Below are 25,253 nucleotides of genomic sequence, written 5' to 3'. Positions count from 1 at the left end.
GCACGTTGATGGAAAATCCCAGATGTCAAACGGTCAGCCATCGTCTGGAGGTGATGGACAACTGTTTGACGTCAACCTGCTTTTAGTAACCAGACTGGTATCCAAATATCCGAAGATGGCTAGAGACTAACACCATCACTTTTGTCAACACCCAAGTGGCAGTAGTAAAGCCAGAACAGCACCACAAACTGAAAATGCACTTGGCCTACATGAAAATGCAGATAACATCCGTAGAACGGAAGGGCGAGAATGTGGAAATATTTATTTATTTATTAAAGTTTTGTATAGCGCTAGCTGGACCCGAAGGTATCAGAGCGCTTCACAACATGTACAAAAAGGCATTAGAGAGGCAATGAGGAAGGAGAACAGAGCAGGGAGCACATGGGTGAAGAGAAAGACTTTACAATATAAACAGGAGCGCAAAAACAGGATAGAGTCAAAAGCGAGACATCCGGCTCTTGGACCGCAGCGAAAATGGACTTTAACCCCTTCGACGCTCATGACGAGCTGGGCTCGTCATGAGGTAGCCTCCTCGCACGCTCATGACGAGCCCAGCTCGTCATGTAACATGCACTTTACAGATTCCCAGCGTACGGGCGGAATTCCGCCCGCACGCATCAGGTTAAAAGTCAGACGTGGAGATCTTACTACAATCCAGAGCGCTCAAGGAAGAGGGCTTTGAGTAACATCTTGAATTTCGGGAAGGATGCGGTCGTTCTGATATGTGGGGGGATGGCGTTCCAGATCTTGGGAGCATTGCCCGCAAAGGATTTGCTGGATGTTTTGTGTTTCTGGGATTTCAGAGGAATGAGTAGGAGCGTGTTGGAGCTTCTGAGGTTCCTAGATTGACCGGCTTTTTTGAGCTTGTTGGCCAGATATTCAGGTTTTCCTGTGTGCAGGGCTTTGTGAGTGAGGCAAGCTGTGCGGAAACTGGCTCGTTGGACAATAGGGAGCCACTTCAGGTCCTTAAGAGCCGGGGAGATGTGTTCGTATTTCCTGGTTCCTGTGACCATTCTTGCTGCGGCGTTGAGGGTAGAGGTCAGAGGACCCAGGTGAGATTTGGCTGAACCAGTCAGCGTAGCGATGCCATAGTCAATTCTGGAGAGTACCAGAGCCTGAGTGGCCTGTTTCAGGTCTTTCGAGGGGAAGAAGGGTTTCAGTTTGTAGAGGAGTTTCAGGTTCAGGAAAGCACTTTTGGCAGTTTTTGAGATGTGTTCTTTCATGTCCAGTTTAGGGTCCAGGGTGATCCCTAGGGATTTTACGGAGTTAGTAGGAACAAGTGGAACATTCAGGGCGTTTAAGGCTTTGAGCCATTCTAGGATTTGGGGGTTTTCATCTGTGTTCAAGATGAGGAGCACTTCGGTTTTTCCTTCATTGAGTTTTAGGTTGTTGGATGCGAGCCAATGTTGGACTTCAATGAGTGTGCAGTTCAGTCTGTGGATGTCTGCGATCGAAGTGGTTTCCAGGTAGAGTTGTGTGTCATCCGCGTAGAGGTGGAAGGGGATGTTGGACTTCCTTAGAATTGTCGTGAGGGGCTCCATGTATATGTTGAAGTGTTGAGGTGAGAGAACGGACCCTTGGGGTACACCTCTAGTGATGGGGAGAGGGTCCGATTCGCAGCTTTTGATTTTGATTCTTTGAGTGCGGTTGAAGAGAAAGGAGGAGAACCATTTCAGGACCGTCTTTTCCATGCCTGCTCTCTCCTGGAGGACATTGAGTAACAGGGCATGATCCACTGTGTCAAATGCTGCCGAAAGGTCTAAGAGGATGAGAAGGCTACATTGGTTGGAGTCGAGCGACATGTGAAGATCGTCCAGGACATTTAGGATTGCGGTTTCTGTGCTGCAGCCTTTTCTAAACCCTGATTGGTGTGGGTCGAGAAGATTCGTGCTTTCTAGGTGCTGGGAAAGCTGAGACAGCACGCATTTTTCCAGAATTTTCGATAAGAGTGGAAGGTTCGAAACTGGTCTGAAGTTATTCATGTCCTTGTGGTCCAGGCCGGGTTTTTTTAGGAGTGGAGTGACTTGACCTATTTTCAGGCAGTCAGGGATGGAGCCCTCGCTCAAAGAGCTGTTGATGATCTTGGCCCAAGTTGGGGCTAGAGTGAGCTTCAGGTCTTTTGTTATTCTCGGGGGAAGCTGATCAAGGGAGTGAGATGAGGGATTGGTGGTGGCTTTGAGATTGCTCATCACTTCAGCCTGGATAAGCCGGAAGGAGGACCAGCGAATGGCTGAGGTTGCTGGCCTGATGAGGGTAGTTCCGGAGGGAATGGCTGAGGGCATAGCACAGAGTGAGCGATCAATTTTAGCAATTTTTTCGTTGAAAAAGATGGCAAATTCGTCACATAGAGATTTGGAAGCTACCCTGTTGTCTATCACAGGAATGGATGTTTGGTTCCTGATGATGTTGAAGAGTTCTTTAGGGCGGTTTTTAGCATTGTCCAGAGCGGAGCAGAAGGAGGACGACTTTTTTTTCTTGATATGGTTGTAGTAGCTTTTACGAGTTGCCTTGAGTTGGTCCCTGTTGAGGGAGGTGGGGTTGGTCCTCCAGGATCTTTCCATGGATCTTAGGTGTCTTCTTTCATCGTTGATGTCTGTGGAGAACCAGGATCTGGAGGGGATGTTTCTTGGTTTTTTTTGTTTCCGCGGTGCCAGCTTGTCTAGGACGAGCTCCAGGTTGGCGTGGTACCGCGAGGTGAGTTCCGTGGTGGAGAGGAGTTCCGTCGAGTTTGAGAGGAGTGAGCTAAGTCCCTCTTCTAGCTTATCGGGCGGAATTCTCGAAAAGTTTCTGACCCACTTGGGGGAGGTTTGAGTAGGTGGGAGGGACAGAACCGAGTGATTGAAATGGAAGAGAATGGCGTGATGATCCGACCAGTCCACCGGGATGATGTGGTCGATCGAGATTGTCTTTTTATCCGCGATGATTGCATCAAGGATTGCTCCTCTATGGTGGGTTTCCTCTGTGCAGTGCTGGGTTAAATCGTAGTCATGTAGAAGGGAGGTGAGAGATTGGATGAGTGGGTTTTTCGTTACATTCCATCTTATGTTGAGGTCGCCAAGAATTATTCTGAAGTCGCGATCCAGAGCGGTTTGTGTGATCAGGTCCGTTAGCTGAGCGCCAAATTCGGAGGAGTTGCCCGGAGGATGGTAGAGGAGAAGGCATTGAAGTGGACAGTGGTTCGGCGAATTGAGGCTGACCGAAAGGCATTCAAAGGAGTTGTAGATGACGGCGGGAGATTCAGTGATGGAGAGGTCATTTTTGTGGATAATAGCTATTCCGCCCCCTTTGTGTACGGGCCTGTCTTTGTGGATAATAGCGAATCCGTGTGGCACTAGCGTGTCCATGATGGGAGGGGATAGCGTGTTAAGCCATGTTTCAGTGATGAAGGCGACATCCAGGTCATGGGAGAGAATGGTAGCCCGGCAACCCAGCACCACCATGTAGTCACCTGGATCCAGGGCAGCCAGAACTTGGGCAAGTGTGGGCATCTTGAACTTGCCCTTTTTGAACAGAAAGAAGTTGAGAGGGCTTAGGTTTACAATAGGACGAAGCCCTCCATCCTTCTTCGAAATAAAATACTGGAAGTAGCAGTCAATCCCAATCTCTAATGTGGACCACCTCTCTACGGCTCCCTTCTCCAATAGTGTCTGAATGTCCTTTTATTAAAATAAACAAATGGTCCTCCTGAAGTCAACATGCGCAGGAGGCAAGTATAGACTATTGCATAGGTGGGTAGGGTCTATTCATTCTGGACAATTTGTAGTAACCATCTGTCGGAGGTGATGCTTTGCCACGAGTGCGCCGCTAAAGGCGAGTTAAAATGATTCTGAAGTGGCTGTGGCAGTGGGTTGGCTAGTACATTGGCCTGAGGCCCTGGACACGGTTGGACAGACACCTGGCCTGTACCACAAAAGGATTGGGAGGCCTCTTGCTGTGAAGGTAGGTTTTGTCATTGCCTCTGCTGAATGCCTCTTCAGAAGCCTCGAAAGGGGCAATATTGTTGAGGGGGTGGGAGTGCTGCACAAGCACAGACCGACCCAGGGAGCGAGCTTGAACCTTGCTTTCTTCAAATCACTCCAGCACAGGGTCCGCCTGGTCTCCGAAGAGATGGGTGCCATCAAATGAAAAGTCCATTAGTGATGCTTGGTAATTGCTAGAGCAGCTGGAGGGTCAAGTTTACGCATGGTATTGAAGCACAATGCAGTTACCGACTACCCTAACCAGTCTGTAGTGTCCAGCACTGAAAGGATTGCACAAGTTTCTTACCTTCAATAACAATGTATCTGGTAGAGACGATTCAAGACGCAGATTCAAGACGCAGATTCAAGAACGTAGAATTATCCCTAGGCGTGAGACTGGATCCGGAAAACTTTTTGCCACAGCATCCCGGCGCGCCGGTGGCACGGGATCACGTGACTCCGCCCTGACGTCGTCCGCGAGGATACATAAGTCCCACCCCAGCACGCCAAAGTCAGTTTTCTTCGGAGTACTTTTCCACACCACGACGCGGAGCCATCACTATCAAAACTGTGAGAATACTGGAACAGTGTGCAAAAAAAAGCCCCGCTAAACAGAAGGGAAAGAAACAATGGTGAGGAACAGAACCATCCAGAATAGAGCCAGGTACTGAGGCACCAAGATCTGGAATGAAAGAACAGGGCACCATTACTGGAAAGCAATCCTGCAAATACAACAGCCTCCCCGGGGCAGAAGCATGTGAAAAATACACAGGAGACCAAGAAGTCTGCATCCACCGCCTGGAACAGAGAGGGACACCAAGGTCAGAACGGAGCAATGACCGTTCAACCTCAGACAACTACAGCAGGGAGAAAGTCTCCCGAACGCCAAAGTCGAGAACAGTCAAGGCACCTCAGCCCCATGGACTGCCAAAGACAGAAGTGCAAGCAACAAAGGGAAGAAGAAGCACGAGCAAACCGCACTCTGGAGATCTGGGTGCAGGGGCGCAGAAGCGCCTATAAAGTCAAGAATGGAACAACAACAAGGCAAGCATCCCCCGAAGGAGGGAGTAAGAAAGACACTCGCAAAAGGCAACCACCCGGAGGCAGGTGAGTGCAGAAAACCCAGAGGGCCCTCGCAGAATGGGCAGGAAAGGCGGGTCATGAAGGAATCTGCGGCTAGAATCTTCTCTACCAGATACATTGTTACCGAAGGTAAGTACATCGTACATATGATAGTGACTACTAGCCGCAGATTCCTTAACATAGAATAGAAGGAGGGTCTGCGAGAGGACCTCCCCAGCTCAGGCGAACCAAAGACCTCGACGGGGACAATCGCCGGGACAAGGAAATAACCCAGTCCTCTCCAACAGGGGATGAGCCACAGGGACAGGGGAAAGAGCCCAGACCCCCCCCCCCCCCACCCCCAGCGGACTAGGACCGCAGTGTCGGGGAGAACACCGCCCCACAGGGGCAATACAAAAGGAGGCAATAAGCCAATGTACCTGGGACCTCCACCGGAAGCCCCAGGTACAGTCAATACGAAAGGAGACCAGCAGCTAAAGTACCTGGGACCTCCACCGGAAGCCCCAGGTACAGGCAATAGGAAAGGAGGTCAGCAGCCAATGTACCAGGGGCCTCCACCGGAAGCCCCAGGCACAGGCAATACAAAAGGAGACCAGCAGCTAAAGTACCTGGGACCTCCACCGGAAGCCCCAGGTACAGGCAATAGGAAAGGAGGTCAGCAGCCAATGTACCAGGGGCCTCCACCGGAAGCCCCAGGCACAGGCAATGCGAAAGGAGCCCTGCAGCTAATGTACCAGGGACCTCCACCGAAAGCCCCAGGTACAGGCAACGCAGGGGAGTACCAAGGAAGAAGAGCAACCCAGAGGCTCCAAGGGGAAGAGCAGAAACGAGGGCAAGAGCCCTCCACCGGGAACACACCCAGTGAAGAGGGTGGCCAAACTCATCACAGCTGGACGTCAACAGGCCAGACAGAACAGCGACTCAGTAATAAGGGAGGTGGAAGAGAAAAACATAGTCCCAGAAGGCTCCCGAAAAACCAGAAGCAGGGGCGCCAAGCCTCACTCCAAGGCCCCTGGCGGTGGACCAGAAGAACCGGCGGACGCAGCTGGGTGTCAACCAGCAACCAGCCGGAAAATAAGAGGAGAAAAGGCAAAAACACCACAGCACAACACCACAGCTGCCCAAGAAAACGCACCAGCGGCATACAGCAACACCAGAATGGCAAGGAACCCGCAAGAGGGAGTCCACATCTTCCCAGTGTAAGACAGGGCTATCCAATAGCTACAAATACCCCACGTAGAGTAGGACACGGCCCAAGAAGCATGGAAACCACTCTTAGGGAAGAAATCCCACATCAGAGAACAAATTAGAAAACCTGCGGCAGAAACCACAGAAGGCTTAGTAAGCAGCCAAAAAAATACTTTGCCAAAAAGAGGGCTGGACCAGCAGCCAACTGAAGAGGTAGGCCCACTCAGGACCCCGAGGGCACAGTATCCCTCACAGAAAGTGTAACGTTCACCCCAACCCCAGATTCTAGGAGCAGTGAGATAACACCTCCCACTAAGACCCAGAGGATCAACAAACCACCTACAGAGGAGGAGGAGGAGGAGCACCGAGCCCCACAAGAAGATGCTGAATTGCGGAGTCCGCATGAGTGTTAAGAAGGACCCCGTCAAAGGGTAGATCAACCAGACGTTCCCTGATATTTTCAGGAAAAACAGCATCACGCAGCCAGGCATGGCGACGTAGAGCCACAGAAGCGGCTAGAGCATCGGAAACATCCAAGGATGCACGAAGAATAAATGCGGCCAACTTCCTACCATCCAACACATGGCTCCGTAGGTCAGCATGGGCACCCTCATGAGACATGAGAACGAAAGTTCTCCACAGAGTCCCACAGACTGGAAGTAGCCCTGGTCAATACACACAAAGTGTTAAGCGCCCGCAATGCAGCGCTAAAAGAAGCAAAGACATTACGCCCCCATGAATCCAACCACTGGGCCTCCCAAGACAGAGGAAACAACCTCACAGGCAAACACGGAAAGGCATTTTGCATAAGAGAGCCTTGAGAAGAAGGGTGGAAAGAAAGACAAACAGGGTCCTGCGGAGCAGGGCGGTGATGATGCAGAAATGCCTGAGGCACCCGATCACCCGTGGCAGGGCGCTCCCAAGCCCCCATAAGAGAATTGTGGAGTGACGGTTCAAAGGGAAGGAACAACTCCCGTCCACCAGAGCCCTGATGGAGAACTTCCAAAAGGTTGTCCATAGGAAACGGAGTAACAGGTTCACCCATCCGCAGAATATCAGCGGCTGTCGAAAAGGCCCGAACAAAGGCAACACTAGCCTCCATAGGACACAGCGGAGGAGAAAGTAATTCCTCCATGGGCGACAGCTGCAGGCTGAGCCGCCAGTCCCCATGTCCAGGGGGAAGCAGCCAACCCCGGAATAGTGGGGGATCCACAGATGAATGAGGAACCCCATCGGGAAAAAATCCATTCGCGAGCCAAGGAAAGAAAGATTCGAGGATTTAGGCCATGGGGACGGTGAGGAACCCTCCCTGGAAGATGCCGGTGAAAAGGCAACAATATGGCTGCCTGTCTCCGGGGAAGAACACACCAACAGGAGACCTCTGGAGAAGGGACCTAAGGGGACGAATTCAGAACCAGACGCCGGCGTGGCTCCGTGGAATCCGCCACCGGCACCAGGAGCGGCGACAATCTGCCCTGGAGTGGGCACTCGTGGCGCCGGCCCGACTCCTGCCACCACGTGCTCACCATGAGGGTGAGGCGGGGTCGACGCCAGTACCGCGAGGGAGCGGCGCTGAAAAGGTGCCGGCTCCGTCTCAGGACGGGGCAGCCGCCCGCGCCGAGGACCGAGAGGGACTTGGGAAATCACCCCAGGTCCCTGCCTCCACCCGTGACTCCGCCGGGGAGGAAGGCTCCAGGCGCCGAAACGGCACTGGCTCAACCTCTGGTGAGGCACTGCCCGCTCAGAGGACCAAGGGGGGGCAAGCCCGGAGTCTCTGCAGTCTCCTGCGATGCCACAGGGAGCCCCGTAGGGATTTGCGGCGAGGCAGGGACGCCAGGCGCCGACATCACCCTCCTATGACCTGGAGCCGAAAATACCAGGGCCGGAGCCGCCAGCAATGCCACGGAAGACCCCGAGCAAGGCAAGGGATCCGCAGACGTCTCAGGAGGTGGAGGAAGGGTCAAAGAAGCATGCAGCGCCACCCCGTAGGCTTTCATTTGGGTCCTAGTCGCCTCTACACCGGGAAACAGCAGGTAGGAAGGCAACAGCCGGGGGTGCATGTCCCGGGGGGAGCAGGCGCCCACCTCGAAAGGAGGACAAGGCCTCTGAGATAAACTGAAGGACCTACAAGCCGGAGAGCCACGCCCTTGGGCAGCGGCATAAGAATGTCGCAGACGAAACCGGCGGTTCCTTTCTTCCGAGGTAGGAGATGGACGCTGGGATGACACCGACCTGGACAAGCACACCGACAGCAACTTCATCCGGCGCTCCCACCGTAACTTAGGCTTAAGGTGCTGGCAGGCGTCACAGCTCTCAGAGTCGTGGTGCTCACCCAGGCACCACATGCAAATTGGGTGAGGGTCCGTCGCCGACATGGGAAGCGCACAGGAGGTACACGTCTTAAAGCCCGAAGGCATTCGCACACTGTTCCACTTAACGCCAAAGCGTATACAAGAATAGAAGGCCCGAAAACAGGCCAGGACACAATCCGGATCCGCGTTGCATGCGGAAAAAAGAAAAAAAACTGACGTAGGCGCACCGGGGTGGGACTTATGTATCCTCGCTGACGTCGCGGACGACGTCAGGGCCTAGTTACGTGGTGCCGTCCATCCGTCGTGCAGGGATACTAAGGCAAAAAGTTTTCAGGATACAGTCTCACGCCTGGGGATAATTCTACATTAAGGAATCTGCGGCTAGTAGTCTATCAGATACATACGTCACAGTATCTATGTTGGCCATCCTGAAATATCGGGGGCTAAATTGGACCAGAGGTTCCCGGGAACCGCAGGCAAGATCCTGACCACCATGTCCCACAAATCATGCGAGTACCATCCTACGAGGCAACTCGAGCTGATAAATCTAAGGGTAAGGCTTGCAGAAGAGAGGATACGTTTTCCAAAGGTCTCCAATCATTTGGATTCTCTACCTGGAGGCACTGTAGGAAAAGTATTTGGGTTTAGCTGTCTTGTAGAGGCCTGAACAACAAGACTCTTAAGCATTTCAGAAGGAAGGATGGATACCCCAGAACCGCTCTATGTCGTCCTGCCATCTGCCTTTAGATTAAAAAAAAAAAGTTTACCTCATCATATTTGGAACTCATTATCCCCATCTTCATTTTCGTGGTATTCGGGGTCTGAAAACCTTGGAGTTAGTGGAAGCACTTCTGAAAGAGGCTGAAGTTAAGGTCGAGATGGGTGCAATGTTGAACGAGGTCACAGCAGATTCACTTCATGGTCCAAAAGGACTACGGGTTCTTCCTTTGGCATCGCTGCAGGTGTTAACACATGGGGGCCCGACAGATCTCAACTCCAGAGATGGAGGAGAAGCAGGCATCACTCCCGGGTTTGAGGAGAACCCGAGGACGGGGTCGAGCGAGACAGTTTGGATGGATCCACTGGTGGTTACTGGACAGTAGACCTCATGGGGCTCCAGAAGTGTACCGAAGATGCACATGATGGCTTCTTTACAGGACTGTATCTTTTGTGATGTTGCACAGAGGCCAGGAAACTCGAGTAGAATAGGGACCAGGTGGGGGATCGGTTCCAAAATGGGAGAGTGAGAAGGGGAGCTATCCGGACATCTGCGCTACTTCTCTTGATGTATTTGGCAGGAGGAAGGGGTGTCGCACTTTGATATCTTGCGTTTCATCTGTGATTTGAACTTATCTAAGGATTTAGATTAGTACATCGAACTCTCTCTTGAACGGCCTCAGGACACATCCGCAACGTAGACTGGACCTTCTGAGTCTTCCTGTAGTGCTCGGGGACGTACAGTTTGGCCTCTTGGATGTGGATAATGTTTGGATTGATCTTAGGCGCTTATTGCACGAGCATAGCAAGGAGATTGGACACCTCACAAGTATTTGTCACTGACATCCGTTTGTGGAATCCTGGCCAGGTTTAAAACCGGTCTTTGGGGGAGAGGGGGCATGTTCCTTGTACACTGCAAAAAAATTTAAGAACGTTTTCTGTCAAGTTACAGAATCAGGGGAGCAGTCTCTGGATAGGCATTGGAAGGTGAAGAAAGAAAGGAACGGACTTTGATGTGCGAATGTGGTAGTTATAACGGGCCCTGACATCACTTAAGGGATGGAAGCAATCCAACACAGAGCTGCACAATACCACTTGCTGGTATGCAAGGGCATTGCAGAAAAAATATTCGGTTCCAGTCTGTTGCCTCATGATCCAGTCTGGTGCCTGGGTCTCAGGGTATTCACAAAGTCAGGAATCAGCTGTTAGAAGTATCATCAGAAGAGGTTTTTTTTTTTGCATTCCTCTGTTTCTTTGCCTGGCCCGGGAATCAATCCATGTAGTGAGATAACAGGTTTGGGTCTTATACCAGTACGAGATTTATAGTTTTACCAGTACGAGATTTATAGTTTAATTTATTTCCTTTTTGCAAGGAGTGCTATGATAAAATAGTTTATCTAAATAACACCGGTAATATATGAAACCACAGTTTAATTACACACAACTGCAGTTAGAAGAGTGAAGGTATGTAGGTGTTATACATTATTTATACTTCAGGGTAGGAACCAGGTCTTTTAAAATGGCCAACATCAGAGGTGAGAGGCAGGGTACAGACTGGTCAATCTCCAAATGATGAGAAAAAACCTGTGTTAAAAATGTGTACGTTAGAAAAAAATGCTGCTTTTGTTAAAAATACTAAAGCAAATATTTTATTAATAAAACTAACAGCGTAAAAAGTGAACACATTAAACAATTAAGCTTCTGTACAGTCCATAAAATATTACAGAAAAGTTTATTTCAGTATAAAGACATCCGTCTTAAAACAGGCAGCTGACAATATTTTGTGCAGTTATTTTGTTTGTGAATAAATTTAAACACTACACCTGCCCTGAAAAGCCATTTTTATAAAAAAAATAACTATTAAAAATGATTGACAAAGTTTGAGTTAAAAAACCGTTAAAACATTCTCTATATTTAATTTCAACTTTATATTAGATTACAGGAAGATGCTTTTGAAACAAATACAAAACATTTGTTTCAGTTCATGTCTTTTAATGATACTTATAAGAATGTAAACAACTATATAATAAAAGGTTTCCAAAGTCAGCCTGTAAGAAATCAGGCATTTTTCTTTTACCATTAGCAATAAATCATTCAAAACCTTCAAGAATATTTTTATAGCTGCACCAGCATGGCAGTAAAAACTCTTTGCTAGAAAGAAAACTTTAACTCGCACATCCCGAACATGTACACTGAAAATAATACACAACTTATGGAATACCAACTTAAGGACTAGCCTGTGAGAGTATATATTTGCTTTACACACTTGCTGAATTCTTGTGTACAAAGTACTCTCACATTCCATAGATCCCTTCGATGTTTCTTTGAACAGAGCATGATTCATAAGCCACGACAGTTCCTTGTTACATCTCAGTACGTCCTTATTAGAACACATTCCAACAGGCTGCTTTTTGGTGCACCCAATACCTCTCCTACTCACAGATGGGCTCATTTAAAAAAATAAAAATGTAGTAGGTTAAATATGAAGTAGGACTTTTAAGCAAACGTAGCAATAGTTTGAAGGGACACATGTATTTTACAAGACAATAAAAAAAACGAACAAAAGTAAATAAAGGATCAGAAACCACAATGGTATCAAAACACATTCACACAACATTAAAAAGAAATCAATAGGATATCCCTTGCTGACATATCCGTGGTGCAATCTCGAAGATCATAACAGCTCTCCAATATCCTTGTGGGGTGGAACAGATTAATAAATAGTGTTCCCACACTAAAAGATTCCTGAAGCTTTTTGACTTAGAAATAATGAACAAAATCAAAAACAGATTTATGCAAAGAATCAGTCATCATCGTCATTTTCGTTGAAGTCGTCATCATCATCATCATCGTCATCTTCTTCACCAACGTAAGACACCGGCGTCTCAACCCTAGAACCACTGTACTGTGAGCCATTGGAGCTTGTTGCCAGCAATCCATCTGCACCACTTGAAAAATCACTAGAGAAAGAGAAGGTTTACAGACAGTGAAAGTTATCATATGAAATATGACTGATTTTCAAAACTTTTGATAAAATCCAACGAAAATAAAATGCAACCAATTTGTGTCACCTTAAAGTGGCACTCCATTATCTCTTAGTTGCAGTGATCTCTACCTGCAATGGCCCAGTAGCTCCTCCCTAAATGTTGGAGTGAGCTGTGGTCAATCTCTAAATGGAGTCTGGTCTCCTTGAATCGTAACGTTATGGGTCTGATACAACACCATGACACCCTGACGGTATTCTATCTTTACTACGCGGTCATTACTTCGTATTACCATTACTATGCATATTTTAGTTCGCAGATGTCATTACTTAGCATGCATTTACTACGCCTGTTCCATTACTTAGCATGCACTTACTACGCATAATGGAGTTACTGTGCAAATTAAGTTGCATTTAGGTTTTGGGGTGCTGGGGTGATTTTAGGGGTCCGGGTGGGTTAGGGTTTTGGGGTGCATGGGGTATTTTTAGGGTTCAGGGTGCATTTAGGTTTTGGGCTACAGGGGTATTTTTAGAGGTCAGGGTGGGTTAGGGTTTTGGGGTGTAGGATGTATTTTTAGGGTTCGGGGTGCATTTAAGGTTTTGGGGTGCTGGGGAATTTATGGGGTTCAGGGTGCATTTACGATTTTGGGGTCCAGGGGTATTTTTGGGGTTCAGGGTGCATATAGGTTTTGGGGTAATTTTAGGGATCAGGGTGGGTTAGGGTTTCAGGTTGTAGGGGGTAATTTTAGGGTTCAGGATGCATTTATGTTTCGGGGTACTGGTGTACTTTTAAGGGTCAGGGTGGGTTAGGGTTTTGGGGTGCATGGGGTATTTTGAGGATTCAGGGTGAGTTTAAGGTTTTGGGGTGCTAGGGTATTTTTGGGTTTCAGGGTGCATTTAGGTTTTGGGGTACAGGGGTATTTTTAGGGGTCAGGGTGGGTTAGGATTTTGGGGTGTAGGGGGTATTTTTAGGGTTCAGGATGCATTTAAGGTTTTAGGGTGCCAGGGTATTTTTGGGGTTCAGGGTGCGTTTAGGTTTTGGGGTCCTGGATTAATTTTAGGGATCAGGGTGGGTTAGGGTTTTGGGTTGTAGGGGGCAAATTTAGGGTTCAGAGCGAGTGCCAGGGAATAGGTTACTATTACGATTATTTTTTTGTTTAAAAGTACCAAAAACGCATTGTAATGGCATGCGTAATAATTAACCTCGAAGTAAAAGTATTTTTAATGTATTTGTATATAGTTGTGAAGTAAAAGCACGCGCACTAAAATCATGCGTAGTAATGTTATTTGTGAAGCAAAAACTTCGAAGTAAATACCTGCAGAGTAACGGTATGTTAAGTAACATCATATATTCCACCCTGACATATGTTAACAAAGCATGCACACTCTTGCATTATGATATTATGATGTGTACCAAATACTGGTTCCACCCACCATCTTCTGGAATGAGCCAGGGTCTTATTGACACAAGATGCCAAACAGCCACCCCCCACCCCTCAACCCCCCCGGCCACAATGGACCATGTTCTACAACATAATAACCTTCAATTCTTTTAAATTTACTTATGCTTACTGGTCCATGGGATCTGACACTATATAAACGTGATGCCAGGGATTATACAAGAAATTAGGTAGTGTTGCAGTCTTTTCAATGGAAATATCTTATGTGTAGAGCAGTGAGTTGGACAAGTGTCATCGGGGACTTGAACTATGTGGGAGGGCGAGGTGGAGACAGAGCCCACTAGCACAAGAAGGTTTTGTGTTTTTTTTGGTTTTTTTAATGAGGAATGGGTTTAGGGGGTTTGTCTCATTTGACATTAGTGTACCCCAGCGGCCCTAGATGAACAAGTTACTTACCTTCGGTAATGCCTTGTCTGGTAGATACTCTACCTAGCTGCAGATTCCTTACCGCAGAACATTTCATAGGCATCAGACTGAATCTGGTAGGTAGCGTTGTCGGCTCCAGAAGTAATGTGTGTGGTACCTCTATAGGCACTTCCCCAGCGAGCTGGCCTCAGTTCATGACGGTTTTCTTGTATCAAAAACATGGAGCTAAAGTGGGGAGGAATGAACAGTGTGCCAAGGTGCGGTGCTAAGGATCTCTTTGATGTGAGAAATATAGTTAGCAGAAAGAGGAGAAAGGGAGGGCAAGTAAGGAATCTGGAGCTAGATAGAGTCTCCATCTGAATTGGCTTTATCGAAGGTAAAAGTAAAACTCATTGGGGAATGGCTTGGCCACGGAAACAGATGGCCACACTATGATGGAGCTCCGCTGCTAAAGGCACATAACCCCATAATCCGGACAAACAGCTGAGTATTCCCCAGCACTAAATCGGTGACACTGCATAGCAGGTTTGCCAGGGAACATCAAGAACAGAGAAAGAACCGGGCAAAACGATGGAACTACGGCGGAGGAGAGTGGGAAGAAGCTGATGAAAGAAGCCATGGACGACATGGCGGCAGGCCGGCTGCAGTGACGCAGCGGCAGTACAGACTCTGGGGCGAACGGAAGCGGAGGCAGACGGAGGAAATATAGAGGTAGCCCCCGCTGATATAGCAGTCAGTGAAAATCCGTCCTGAGAAGAGCTGTGACGTATGTGGGCCGGAGCGGCGGAGACGCGGTCTCATTAGCAGCGATCGAGTGAAAGGTGTCTGCCAGTACTACAATGGGGTGCAAAATTGAGAACACGGTAGACGGCTGGTGGACCAGCGCACACGCTGAGGCCGCTCAAAGAGCGGCTTCTGAGCAGTGGGGGCTGGGCTCCAGGCAAAAGGAGATAGACTTGTGTCCCCCCCCCTCCCCCCCCCCCCCATTGGCTGTTTATGAACGGCGTACCAAATAGTGTGAGCGTTGTGCAGTGGTTGCACATGAAGGGGCTGAGAGGCTAAAAGTGGCATAATAGTATAGAGTAGCAACTGCCTATGAGAATATAAGGCCCGACCTCGATCTCAACTTTGGTCGTGCATTGCCAGTTGGTGAGAGGAGCAGGAACGCAACCAATTAGGGGGTAACCGAGCGATTGCAGAGAGTTGGCTTGTTGCCTCACCCGCCCCCCTTTTCGGAACTCAAGGCAGTGGGGCATTCAGGTTAACGGCTTACAGGATAAGCCAGGACCACCATAAGGAGAGTAGTGGCTGGATCCGCATGAGACGCAACGTGGAACACTTTTTCTGCCCTGCCTTCCACTGGCATATTGAGGCTGCCCCGCGACACACTGCTTAACCGGCGGAACATTCTGCACTAATAACGGAGCAATGGTGAAATCGAAAGGACCGTGGGCAACCCAATCAAATAGCATGGACAATTATGCAATTCCAAAACCGGTAAAGAAATACAGAGGGGAGTAGCCGGCAGAGCCCTCCATGGGGGCCATAATGGAGGGCATAAAGGACCTAAAGGGTACATTGAAACCGAAGATTGATTCAGAAACAACTGAGGTCAACCTGATCAGGTCAGACATTTCCAAATTAAGAGACAAAATAAAGACAGCAGAGACAACGATTGCGGCCAGGCTTGAAGATCAGGAAGGACGGTCAAGATGTAACAATATTAGAGTGGTGGAGGTCCCCGAGGGAGTGAAGGGTCCAAGTGTGGACCTCTTCCTGGAGGACTTCATTGTTAACACGTTACAACCTAAGAGGCTGTCCAAGATGTTTATGATTGAAAGAGCGTATCAGGCCCTGGTGCCTCCTCCAAAACGAGGGGCCCAACCGAGGACAATAATTGCTAGGATCCTCAATTACCGTGACCGGGTCGCTATCTTGCAGGCGGCCAGAGCAAAAGGAGATAACTGCTTTGAGAATACCCAAATCAGATTCTTCCCCAAATTCACGCTTCAGGTGCAAAGACAAAGAAGGAGTTTTGAGGCAGTGAAGAGAGAACTTCTTTGGTAGGATGAGGTGGGGCGAATAAAGCAGGCAAAGTGATGTTCTACCCAACATGAAAGGATACAACCACCTTTGGCAAGAAGGAAGCACGGGACAAGCTTATCCGGGGGAAAAAGGTTGAGCCTGGGGGGTGAACGGAAAGTGCATGCAATTCGACAACACTTCTGGTAGATTTATAGCTACAGGGAAGACTGTCTTGATGGTGAGAAGTGTCAAAGGGCGGCTGTGCATGGGCACAAATGACAAACACATAAAAAAGTTGAGAAATAAATTAAGATCCCACTGGGGCATGATGAAAGGTGTAGGGGGAAGCATGCTGTAAATCTTTCAGGAACCGGGTCACAACAAGAAGTGTTGGTCCAGCACCCGCAGAAACGACAAATGGCAAAAAGGTACCCTGTGACTGTTCCCAGGGAAAGAAATAAGACAAACAGGATTTCAGACAAGGCTGCACACAGAGGATCGAGAGATGGCAGCACACCAAGCCACAAACAGGTCCTTTTGGCAGACATAATTATTATCATGGAGGGATGCCTGGCTAGGATGACATCACACACTTCTGGAAATATAGCAAACACCCACAAATGTCGCCACTCAATCTCCTCTGATGAAGCTGCAGAGATGGGTGCAGGATTGTGCCCGGTTGCTGCGACAGGATACACCCCTGAAGGGGAAGCCCTATCAGAGGACTGATGCTCATGTTCAGAAGTTTGGGATAACAGATTCACCATGCCTAATCCAGAGCAAATAAAATAACTTGGGTCCAATCGTTCCTGATCTTCTTGAGAACTCTGGGCTGGAGTGGTATAGGTGAAAAGGCATACAGGAGTCCTAAGCTACACTTGAGACGAAATGTGTCTCCGAGCGAAAGCCACCTTGGAAACTCCAGTGAGCAGATGTGCTAACAGTGCCCGGTCTCAGCGGTGGCAAACAGATCTAAGCAAGCTTTTCCTCAGTCTCTGATGAGACCTTGCACCACCTCCGAATGGAGGCACCATTTGTGATCTGCAAGGCATAGACAGATGAGTTTTCTGTTCTGGCATTCCGAGAGCCAGCCAAATGTTGAATACCAGGAAAATGCCCTAACATTCCATCCATGTCCAGAGACACAGAGCCTCTTGACACAGGGTCCAAAACCCCACCCCTCCCTGCTGTTTGTAAATAGAATACAGGGGTGGTGTTGTCCATAAACACTTGAATCAGACTTTCCTTGATGGAAGAAAAAGTCTTTCCATGCCAGGCAAATTGCTCTAATTTCCAACAGGTTGAAATGGAGCGGAGTTTTCTGATCTCCACTTCTTCCTAAAGGTCGCCCTAACCCAGAAGTGACGCATCTGTCATTACTGTGAGCTCTGGATACAGAAGGGAAAGGGATCTGCCGCTGACTCAATCGTAGCTCATCAGACACCACTACAGATCTTTTGCAGTTCCCTCCTCTAAGGAAATGCTTCTTTTTGTATGGTCACCCCCAAAGATTTGGACAGATGCTGCTGGATTTGTGACTCCGAGCATGCACTGGGGTCTGCTAACCAGACCTTAGTGCCAGTGCCCTGACCTTAAAATGTGAAGGTTTGGTTGGCTTATACTCAACTGTCATAATTTAAATTACTTGTAAGTCCTTAGTAAAGGACATCCAGGGCCTGTAAGGTTAGAGGGTCACCCAAAGACTACAGCACTGATTGTACCACCCTCTATATGCTCAAGGTTAAACATGGCTCCCAGTCTGCCACAGCAGACTGGAGGCAGTTTCAAAACTGCTAAATCTGCTTTGCTGTTTAAAGAAATGGCAAAGCGTAATCCTCTCTTTTTGATACATGCATGTCACCCCTAAGATTAGGCATATGGAGCCCGAAGGCAGGAGGGTCCTGTATATTTGAAAATAGAACACAGTACTTTCACATGTTCCAACAGCAAAAACCCACAACTGTTGTGGAAAAGGCTAGTAGTCCCATTGGCGAGTGCAGAGCTGCAAGCTTACACCTCAGCCTTGCTAACTTCTGACTGGGACTACTAAAGTTGCTACTGTAAGGTTTCAAACAACTGTATATTAAGCAAGACTGGATGCCCAAGTCGAAATTAATGTAACTTGTTGCAGTGTTACAAAGTTGCTTCTTTGTCGCCCAAAGTCTCCTGCGCCAGTTCAAGGGTGCACATGGGGTCTGTACTCGAGACCGCTTTCTGCTCTCCTGGGGAGACATGCAAACGACTCGAAGGAAAGGACACAACTGAAACCTGCTTGAGGGAGAAGTGCTACCTCCTACTGGCAGGAAGCTACACAGGTGTTAGCCCAAGACACAAGCTTCAAACGAGAACACGCCTTTGAACGACAAATGCGAAGTACTTGGGAAGGAAGTGCTCTATTGCTTAGGAAGACAGGCCGGCACTATGGACAGATAGTGGAAACTAGTTATCTAACGGTTCTTTGGCGGCTCCAGAGTGTTTTTTCTGGGGATAAAAAAAGGCACCCAGAACAGATCTCGTTGGACTGGAGAAGAGAACCGAATAAGGACTACCCTGCTGCTATAGGATCCGGCTAAAGAGAGGCTGCACCAACTTGGATGCTAAATGCTGTACCTGGTAGCTAGCAAAGGAGAAGAGACTGTGTCTGGTGTGTCCTACTCATGGAGAAGCAGACTACTAAGCCTAGCTAAAGCAAGATATTCCAAGAATCAGTTAGCTAACTTCCTATTTGCAGCACAGGGCCACTGCAGCTGAAGAAGCCTGCTAAGGCCAGATGATAGCCCAGATTGCAGAACTGCCTCTGATCGCTGCCGATCAGCCCAAGGGATCAATACCCAAAGCTCAAAACTTGCCTCCGATTCTGCTGGACCCAGGAGAGTCATCTGAGTGCAGCTAGGTCGCCCTGGAGGCAAGTTACCGTCAAAAGAAGAAAAACGCTGAAACCGCTGTACAGGACGACTGGTCGCCCGGTGGCACCTTGACTTCTGACCAGCTCAAGAGGACTTCGAGGGACGTCAACCCCTGTGGCCAGTATTGCCTCACCAAGCCAGTGGACCGAGGGAGTAATCTCAGTAAGACTCCAGTAAATCGAACAGCATCTTCAGCATCGTCAGCGTCCTATATCCCTTGCATCAGGGCCACTCCATAGAAGTTAATGGAAACGAGCCACTGACACTGGAACTGAGCTGAAGACTGCGTTTCGCAGACCAGTAACTTTCTGTGGACACGACTAGCTCCCGGCCGGAACTGGACACCTGAACTAACTTTAAGTAGCCACACTGAAGCTTCCCAAAGTTGTTCCTGAAAAGGTTTCCAGGTGTCGAATGCCCTGAATTTGCCAATGCTGGTTAGTGGTCAAGAAAAACGTATTGATTTACTATACCGTATAAATTATGTACCTCCGGAACCCTCCACAGAATCTTTTTATTTTGGTGTCTAAATTCACATAAAAATCGATTTTTGGTGCCATTTAAATGATTTACACCTGTTTCTTTGTGTAAGAATGACTTCTCTGAGCTACAGTTACCCAGTGTTGAGCCCAGGTTTAACATGCAAAAAATTACTGGTCCTGAAGTACGAGTTACTTACCTTCGGTAACAATTTATATGGTAGAGACGTTGTCTAGCAGCAGATTCCTTAACTTAGAATATTCCCTGGCGTCAGACTGGATCCGGAACTTTTTGCAACAGCAGCACGGCCAGGGTATAAATTACACAAAAGATGCACCCTTGGCTATGAGGATGGAATCGTGCGTATGCCCCCCCTTTTCCTATATCTGTTTTCTCGCAACAATTTAGGAAGACATGCCCCCTATGCGCCTGGGAGGGCTTCACCACTAACACCCAGCAGCCTCCAAATAAAGGGACCGGGGGTAACCTAGGCTCTGGTGATTCCACCCACGGCCACGATATCACCTCATCAATCCATAGCGGGTATCCTAATATACATACCTCCGGGGCATGCTGGCAGGTTTCTAGCGGCAATCGGCGATGCAATTTCGCCATTTATCCTAAAATATAAACACTGCCTGGTGCTGGGTGACTTTAATCTACATATGGATGTCCCGGAAGATGCGGACTCCGACAGATTACTAGACACTCAGGAGACACTGGACTTGGTTCCTTATGTCTCTTCTCCTGCTCATGAAAAAGGCCATACCTTAGACCAGATCTTTTCTATGATCACACTAGGCATGAGTCAACCCTTTCCTCTTGTTTGGTCCGACCATTTTCGTCTTGAGTTCTCGATTGAGAAGGTTTTTAACTCTATGAAGGCCCCAGGGAATTGCAAAAGCATTAACTACAGACCCTTTCACTTAATCACACCGGACGCACTTCTTAAGGCCCTTAAAAAGCACCTGATCATTCTTAGCGGGAACCTCGAGAAAGATGTCGAGGACCTCGATGACTGGCTTTTGTGCCGGGCGGGGGAACTTGCCCCACCTGCCTCTTACTCTGGTAAGACGGCCAGGCCATTCGCCCCCTGGTTCACCACTGCTCTCAAAGAAAGTAAGAGGTCATGTAAGCATCTCAAAAGGGTCTGGCGGAAAAACTTTGACCTCAATGATAAAACCACGTACAGACAGGCTTTAAAGACCTATTTCAAACCAGTCTTGGAGTAAAAAAAAAAACTTTCTTAGCTGCCAAGATCGAACGTGCATCGAACAAAAACAAGGACATTTTTTAAATTGTCAGCGATTTCTGCTCTCCGGCAGTAGAAGCTAAGTCATTTACTCCCACTGAGGCATGGATGAGTCGCATGGCGTCCTATTTCCACGATAAAATCGTAAGCATTCAGGAATCTTTCCGGACCTCTCCATGGGCTCAGAGTGACAAGGGTGCGACTAGTCCCCCTCAAAATCAAGTTAAGGATCCTTCCCTGGAACAGTTCCACCGATCACAATGGAACAAACTCTCGAAGTCATGAATGGCCTTAAATCCGGTTCTCCCTCTGATCCTTGCCCTGCGCACATTGGCATCTATTGCGGATATCATTAATCCAGCATTTAATCAGATCTTAAATCTCTCCTTGAAGATGGGCCAGATCCCGGACAGATGGAAGAGAGCTAAAATCCTGCCACTCCTAAAGAAACCTACCCTGGACCCTGAACTAGCTTCTAACTACAGACCCATATCACTGCTTCCCTTCATGTCCAAAGCCCTGGAAAAAGTGATGAACAAGGTCACCACTGAGTTTATCGAAACTAATTCCTTACTCCACCAGAGTCAGTCCGGGTTCAAGGCCAACTTCAGTACTGAGACGGCACTCCTGGAAGTATCTGAAGCTATAAAAGAGGAAGTGGACAGAGGTGGCAAAGCCATACTGATACTCCTGGACATATCAGCGGCGTTTGATACCGTCGCTCATGAGCGCCTCCTGCAGTGCCTCCGGGAGTGCGAGATTGGGGGTACAGTACTCAACTGGTTCACCTCCTTTCTAAAGGACCGTCAGCAAACAGTGTGGGCTCCACCTTTTGCTGCCCAGATCCCACCTCTTAAGGTGGGCGTGCCCCAGGGCTCTACTCTGAGCCCCATCCTTTCTAATCTGTACATGACACCCCTCGCAACTCTGGCGGAGCACCACGGAGCAAAAATTGTATCGTATGCAGACGATACGCAGCTGCTCTTTACTAGCGGCAAAGACATAGACTTCAAGGGTGAGGCGATTAACAACTGTCTAACAGAGGTATTCTCCTGGCTGCAGCACAACCAGCTTAAATGCAATCCTGGTAAATTGGAGATTATCTTCTTCGGGCACCGCCCCAGCAACCTCTGGCACAGTTGGTGGCCCGCTGACATGTCCCCTCCCACGTCTCCCGTAAAGACAGTGAAAAATTTAGCGGTGAAGCTCAATGAAAATCTCTCCATGCAGCCACAGATCCAATCTGTGGCTGGGTCGTGTTTTGGCCTGCTTAAGATGCTGAAACAGTTCCTGCCCCTTTTATCCATCACCCACAGAAAAACAGTGGTCCAGGCATTGATAATCTCCAGGTTGAATTACGTGAAAATACTCTATCTGGGTCTGCCTGAGTATCTACTGACTAGACTACAGGTGACTCAGAACGCCGCAGCTAGAGCCATACTCATGCTGGGTCCCAGAGCCCGTATGGCTGCACAGTTGAAGTCTCTCCATTGGCTCCCTGTCCGCAAAAGGATTCATTTTAAAGCCATGGTCCTGGCTTTTAAGGCCCTGCACGGTCTAGGAGCAGGGTACATTACAAAAAGAGTTACATTTTATCATCCACACACCGTGCACTCAGGTCAGCAGCATTGCAACTGGCTCGGTCCCCTAGATACTTTCGGGCAAGTATCGGGGGCCGTTCTTTCCAGGTGCAAGCAGCCAAGTTGTGGAACAATCTACCTATCGATCTAAGGTCAACTCAGGATCTCCTGGGGTTCAGGAAATCTCTAAAAACATGGCTGTTTCAGCGGTAGAACTCAGTGCTGGGCTCCCTCTCCTGGCTAAGCCTTCATCCTGCTTCAGCGCCGGGACACTCAATTGAATAGCTGAGCGCTCTACAAATAAACTTTTAACATAACATAACAAAGGGACCTCCATCCCCGCCTGATGCATAGCAGAGCTATACAATAGCAAACAAGTTCCCCAGTGGGATGAAGGCACACCCCTAAAAACACCGGGGAAACACCTTTTAGGGCAAACCACAGTCAGAGGACAGAACACAACCAACCTGTGGAACACCGCCACAGTAGGCTTACTGCCAGCCTAAAAATTGGATGCTAAATAAAAGGATAACTCCCCCAGAACATGTCAAATAGAGACTTGCGAAATACAGACATATGGGGGAGGGCGAAAGCCCACAAAGGAGGCGCTGAACAGCCGAATCGGCGTGGGTATCAAACAAAAGGACCCCATCAAAAGGTAGGTCAACAAGGCGCTCCCAGATATTCTCCGGGAAGACGCCATCCCGCAACCAAGCATGGCGCCAGAGAGCAACCAAACCAGCCATAGCACGGCCTAAGGAATCCGCAGTATCCAAGGCCGAGCGGATTGTGAATTCCGCCAAATCACGGCCATCATGGAGAAAATGAAGGAGGTCAATACGAGCGCCCTCAGAGGTGGCCGATAGAAGAGACTCGTCAAAATCCCAAAGGGCAGAGGTAGCCCGAGCCAAGACACACACAGGTAAGGAAGTTAAAGCAGTTTGCAGAACAAACGCCTGAACGTCTGGGTGAACAAATAAGCAAATTGGATAATGCGTAGCAGAAAGGTGGCGGTGCAAGATTGAACGAGCCACCGGATCAACGGAAGCTGGCCGAGCCCAGGTGCCCAAAAGGGCATCATAAAGAGAAGCTTCGAAGGGCAGAAGCAGCTCTACATTCCCCGAACCATGTTGGAGGACATCCAGCAGAGAGTCAACAGGCAGGGGGACCAAAAGGGGTTGCATATTCAGAACACGAGCGGCCAAGGAGACAACCCTAATGAACGCCGCACCGGCCTCTGTAGCCCTCCGAGGTGGGGACAGCAACTCATCTGTGGGTGAGGGCTGAAAAACTAAGTCTCCCACCCCAAGGAGGTTGACCAATAAACTGAGGATGCAACCAATGCCCAAAAGGAAGCCCCATTGACGAATGAGGGTCCTGATGGGGCTCTTAAGGAGGCGGGGATTCCGCCGAGGCCACAAATTTCAGGGGGGGGGGGGGCGGGAGGGGGAGAGGCAAGGCCAAACTCCCCTGGAAGCCTCCGGAGACGAGTCAATAATCCGGTGTTGGGGCGGCGCCAGGGCGACTTTGGTTGGCGCCGACCCTGCCCCGTCCGCCCACGTCAACCACGACAAGCTCCGCTTCCGAAGAAGGGGACGGCGCGCAGGGAGGCAAGCCAGCGTCGACTCCGCCTCAACCACAACAGGCTCCGACTCCTAAGTAAGGAATGGAGTCTGAGCTGAGGAGGCAAGTCTACGGCGCCGAGCCGACCCTACCCCCGAGCAGGCAGCCGCCTGTCCGTAAGGCCGAGGTGGGCTCGAAGCAAGGCTTTGAGCACCAGCAACCACCTGCGACGCCACCGGGAGCCCCACGGGACTATGTGGCGCGGCAGGGTTGCGATGGGTGGGACAGGGGGATCCAGCCGGGCAGCGCCCTGACGACGCCATTTCTCTGTCATCCCTAGAGGGCAGGAGCTCAGTCGGAACCAGGGGCGAACCCATTGGCGAGTCAGTTGGAGACCCCGTGTGTAGCGGAGGCACAGAGGACGCCCCAGGGAGAGGAGAGGACCGAAGGGAGGTCTGTAGAGCCGCGGCATAAGCCTCCATTTGGGTCTGAGTTGCCCCCGCACAAGGATAAGGCGGATAGGGGAGGGGCGACTCCCGAGGGCGCACATCCGGAGGATTCCGGGAACTAGTGCACCCGACAACAGAAGGAAGTGAGGTCGAGGACCTCGGCGACAAGCGCCGTGACTTACCCAAGAGAGGCGAACAACGCACCTGGGAACCAGAGGGCGATCGAGGCCGCAAATGGAACCCACTGCAAGAGGGACCTGCTGCCGATGAGGAGGCCGGGGGTCGAGACGACTCCAACTGGGACAGACGAGCCGAAAGCAGCTTCATCCTGCGCTCCCGTTGGAACTTCGGCTTGAGGTGTTGGCAGGAGTCGCAATCAGTCGAGTCATGGTGTTCGCCTCGGTCAGGATGGCTCGGGCCTCCTCTGAGACCATGGGTAGCACTTGGCCAACCAAATCCCAAGCTGTGTGGGTATTTCGTCCCAAGAGGCAGGCGGTGTTCACCAACTGGAGTTGGAAGAGAACATCCGCTTAACAAAGCTATCCAGCTCTTGGATTCCCTCTTCAGTGGTGTGGCAGGCAATGCTCTAGGGTTCACTTTGCGAGTGGAGACCTGGACAACAACAATACTCTCCGGAGTGGGGAGCTGGGTGAGGAAAGCTGGGTCCGCAGGGGCAGATAAAAGTCAAATTAGTATGCAGTTCCTAAATAGAGAGGAAAGGGAGAGATTGGAAAGCCAGTCTGTCTTGGGAGGTTTTCAGACCACATGCATTTGTCAGTTTCTCATGCCAGCTGTCTTCAGGCTGTTTCAAGGGGTTATGGTAGCCATCCGGCTCCTCAGATCCTTCCCAATCATACTCCTCAAAGGGCATGTTGAAAAAAGGCCCTGGCACAGACTTGGAAAGTCAAGTTTGGGCTAACGCTGGAGTTA

At 49.4% G+C, this 25,253-nt stretch overlaps 1 protein-coding gene across 10 annotated transcripts in view; it reads right to left on the bottom strand.

The window, feature by feature from the left end:
- Window positions 1-10,972: 10,972 nt before the first annotated feature.
- Window positions 10,973-25,253, bottom strand: part of TFDP1 (transcription factor Dp-1) — a 401,906-nt gene continuing 387,625 nt past the window's right edge. For all 10 annotated transcript variants that reach the window (XM_078658073.1, XM_078658068.1, XM_078658071.1 and 7 more), the window contains exon 12: window positions 10,973-12,219. In XM_078658073.1, coding sequence (XP_078514199.1) covers window positions 12,063-12,219 — 157 coding nt within the window. In that variant the 3' untranslated portion in view covers window positions 10,973-12,062. The remainder of the gene's footprint in view (window positions 12,220-25,253) is intronic.

This window comes from Lissotriton helveticus, chromosome 8 (assembly GCF_964261635.1).
Source record: "Lissotriton helveticus chromosome 8, aLisHel1.1, whole genome shotgun sequence".
In the NCBI taxonomy this organism is placed as follows: domain Eukaryota; kingdom Metazoa; phylum Chordata; class Amphibia; order Caudata; family Salamandridae; genus Lissotriton; species Lissotriton helveticus.
The sequence above is the reverse complement of the archived record's forward strand: the minus strand, read 5'-3'. Positions and strand labels throughout refer to the sequence as shown.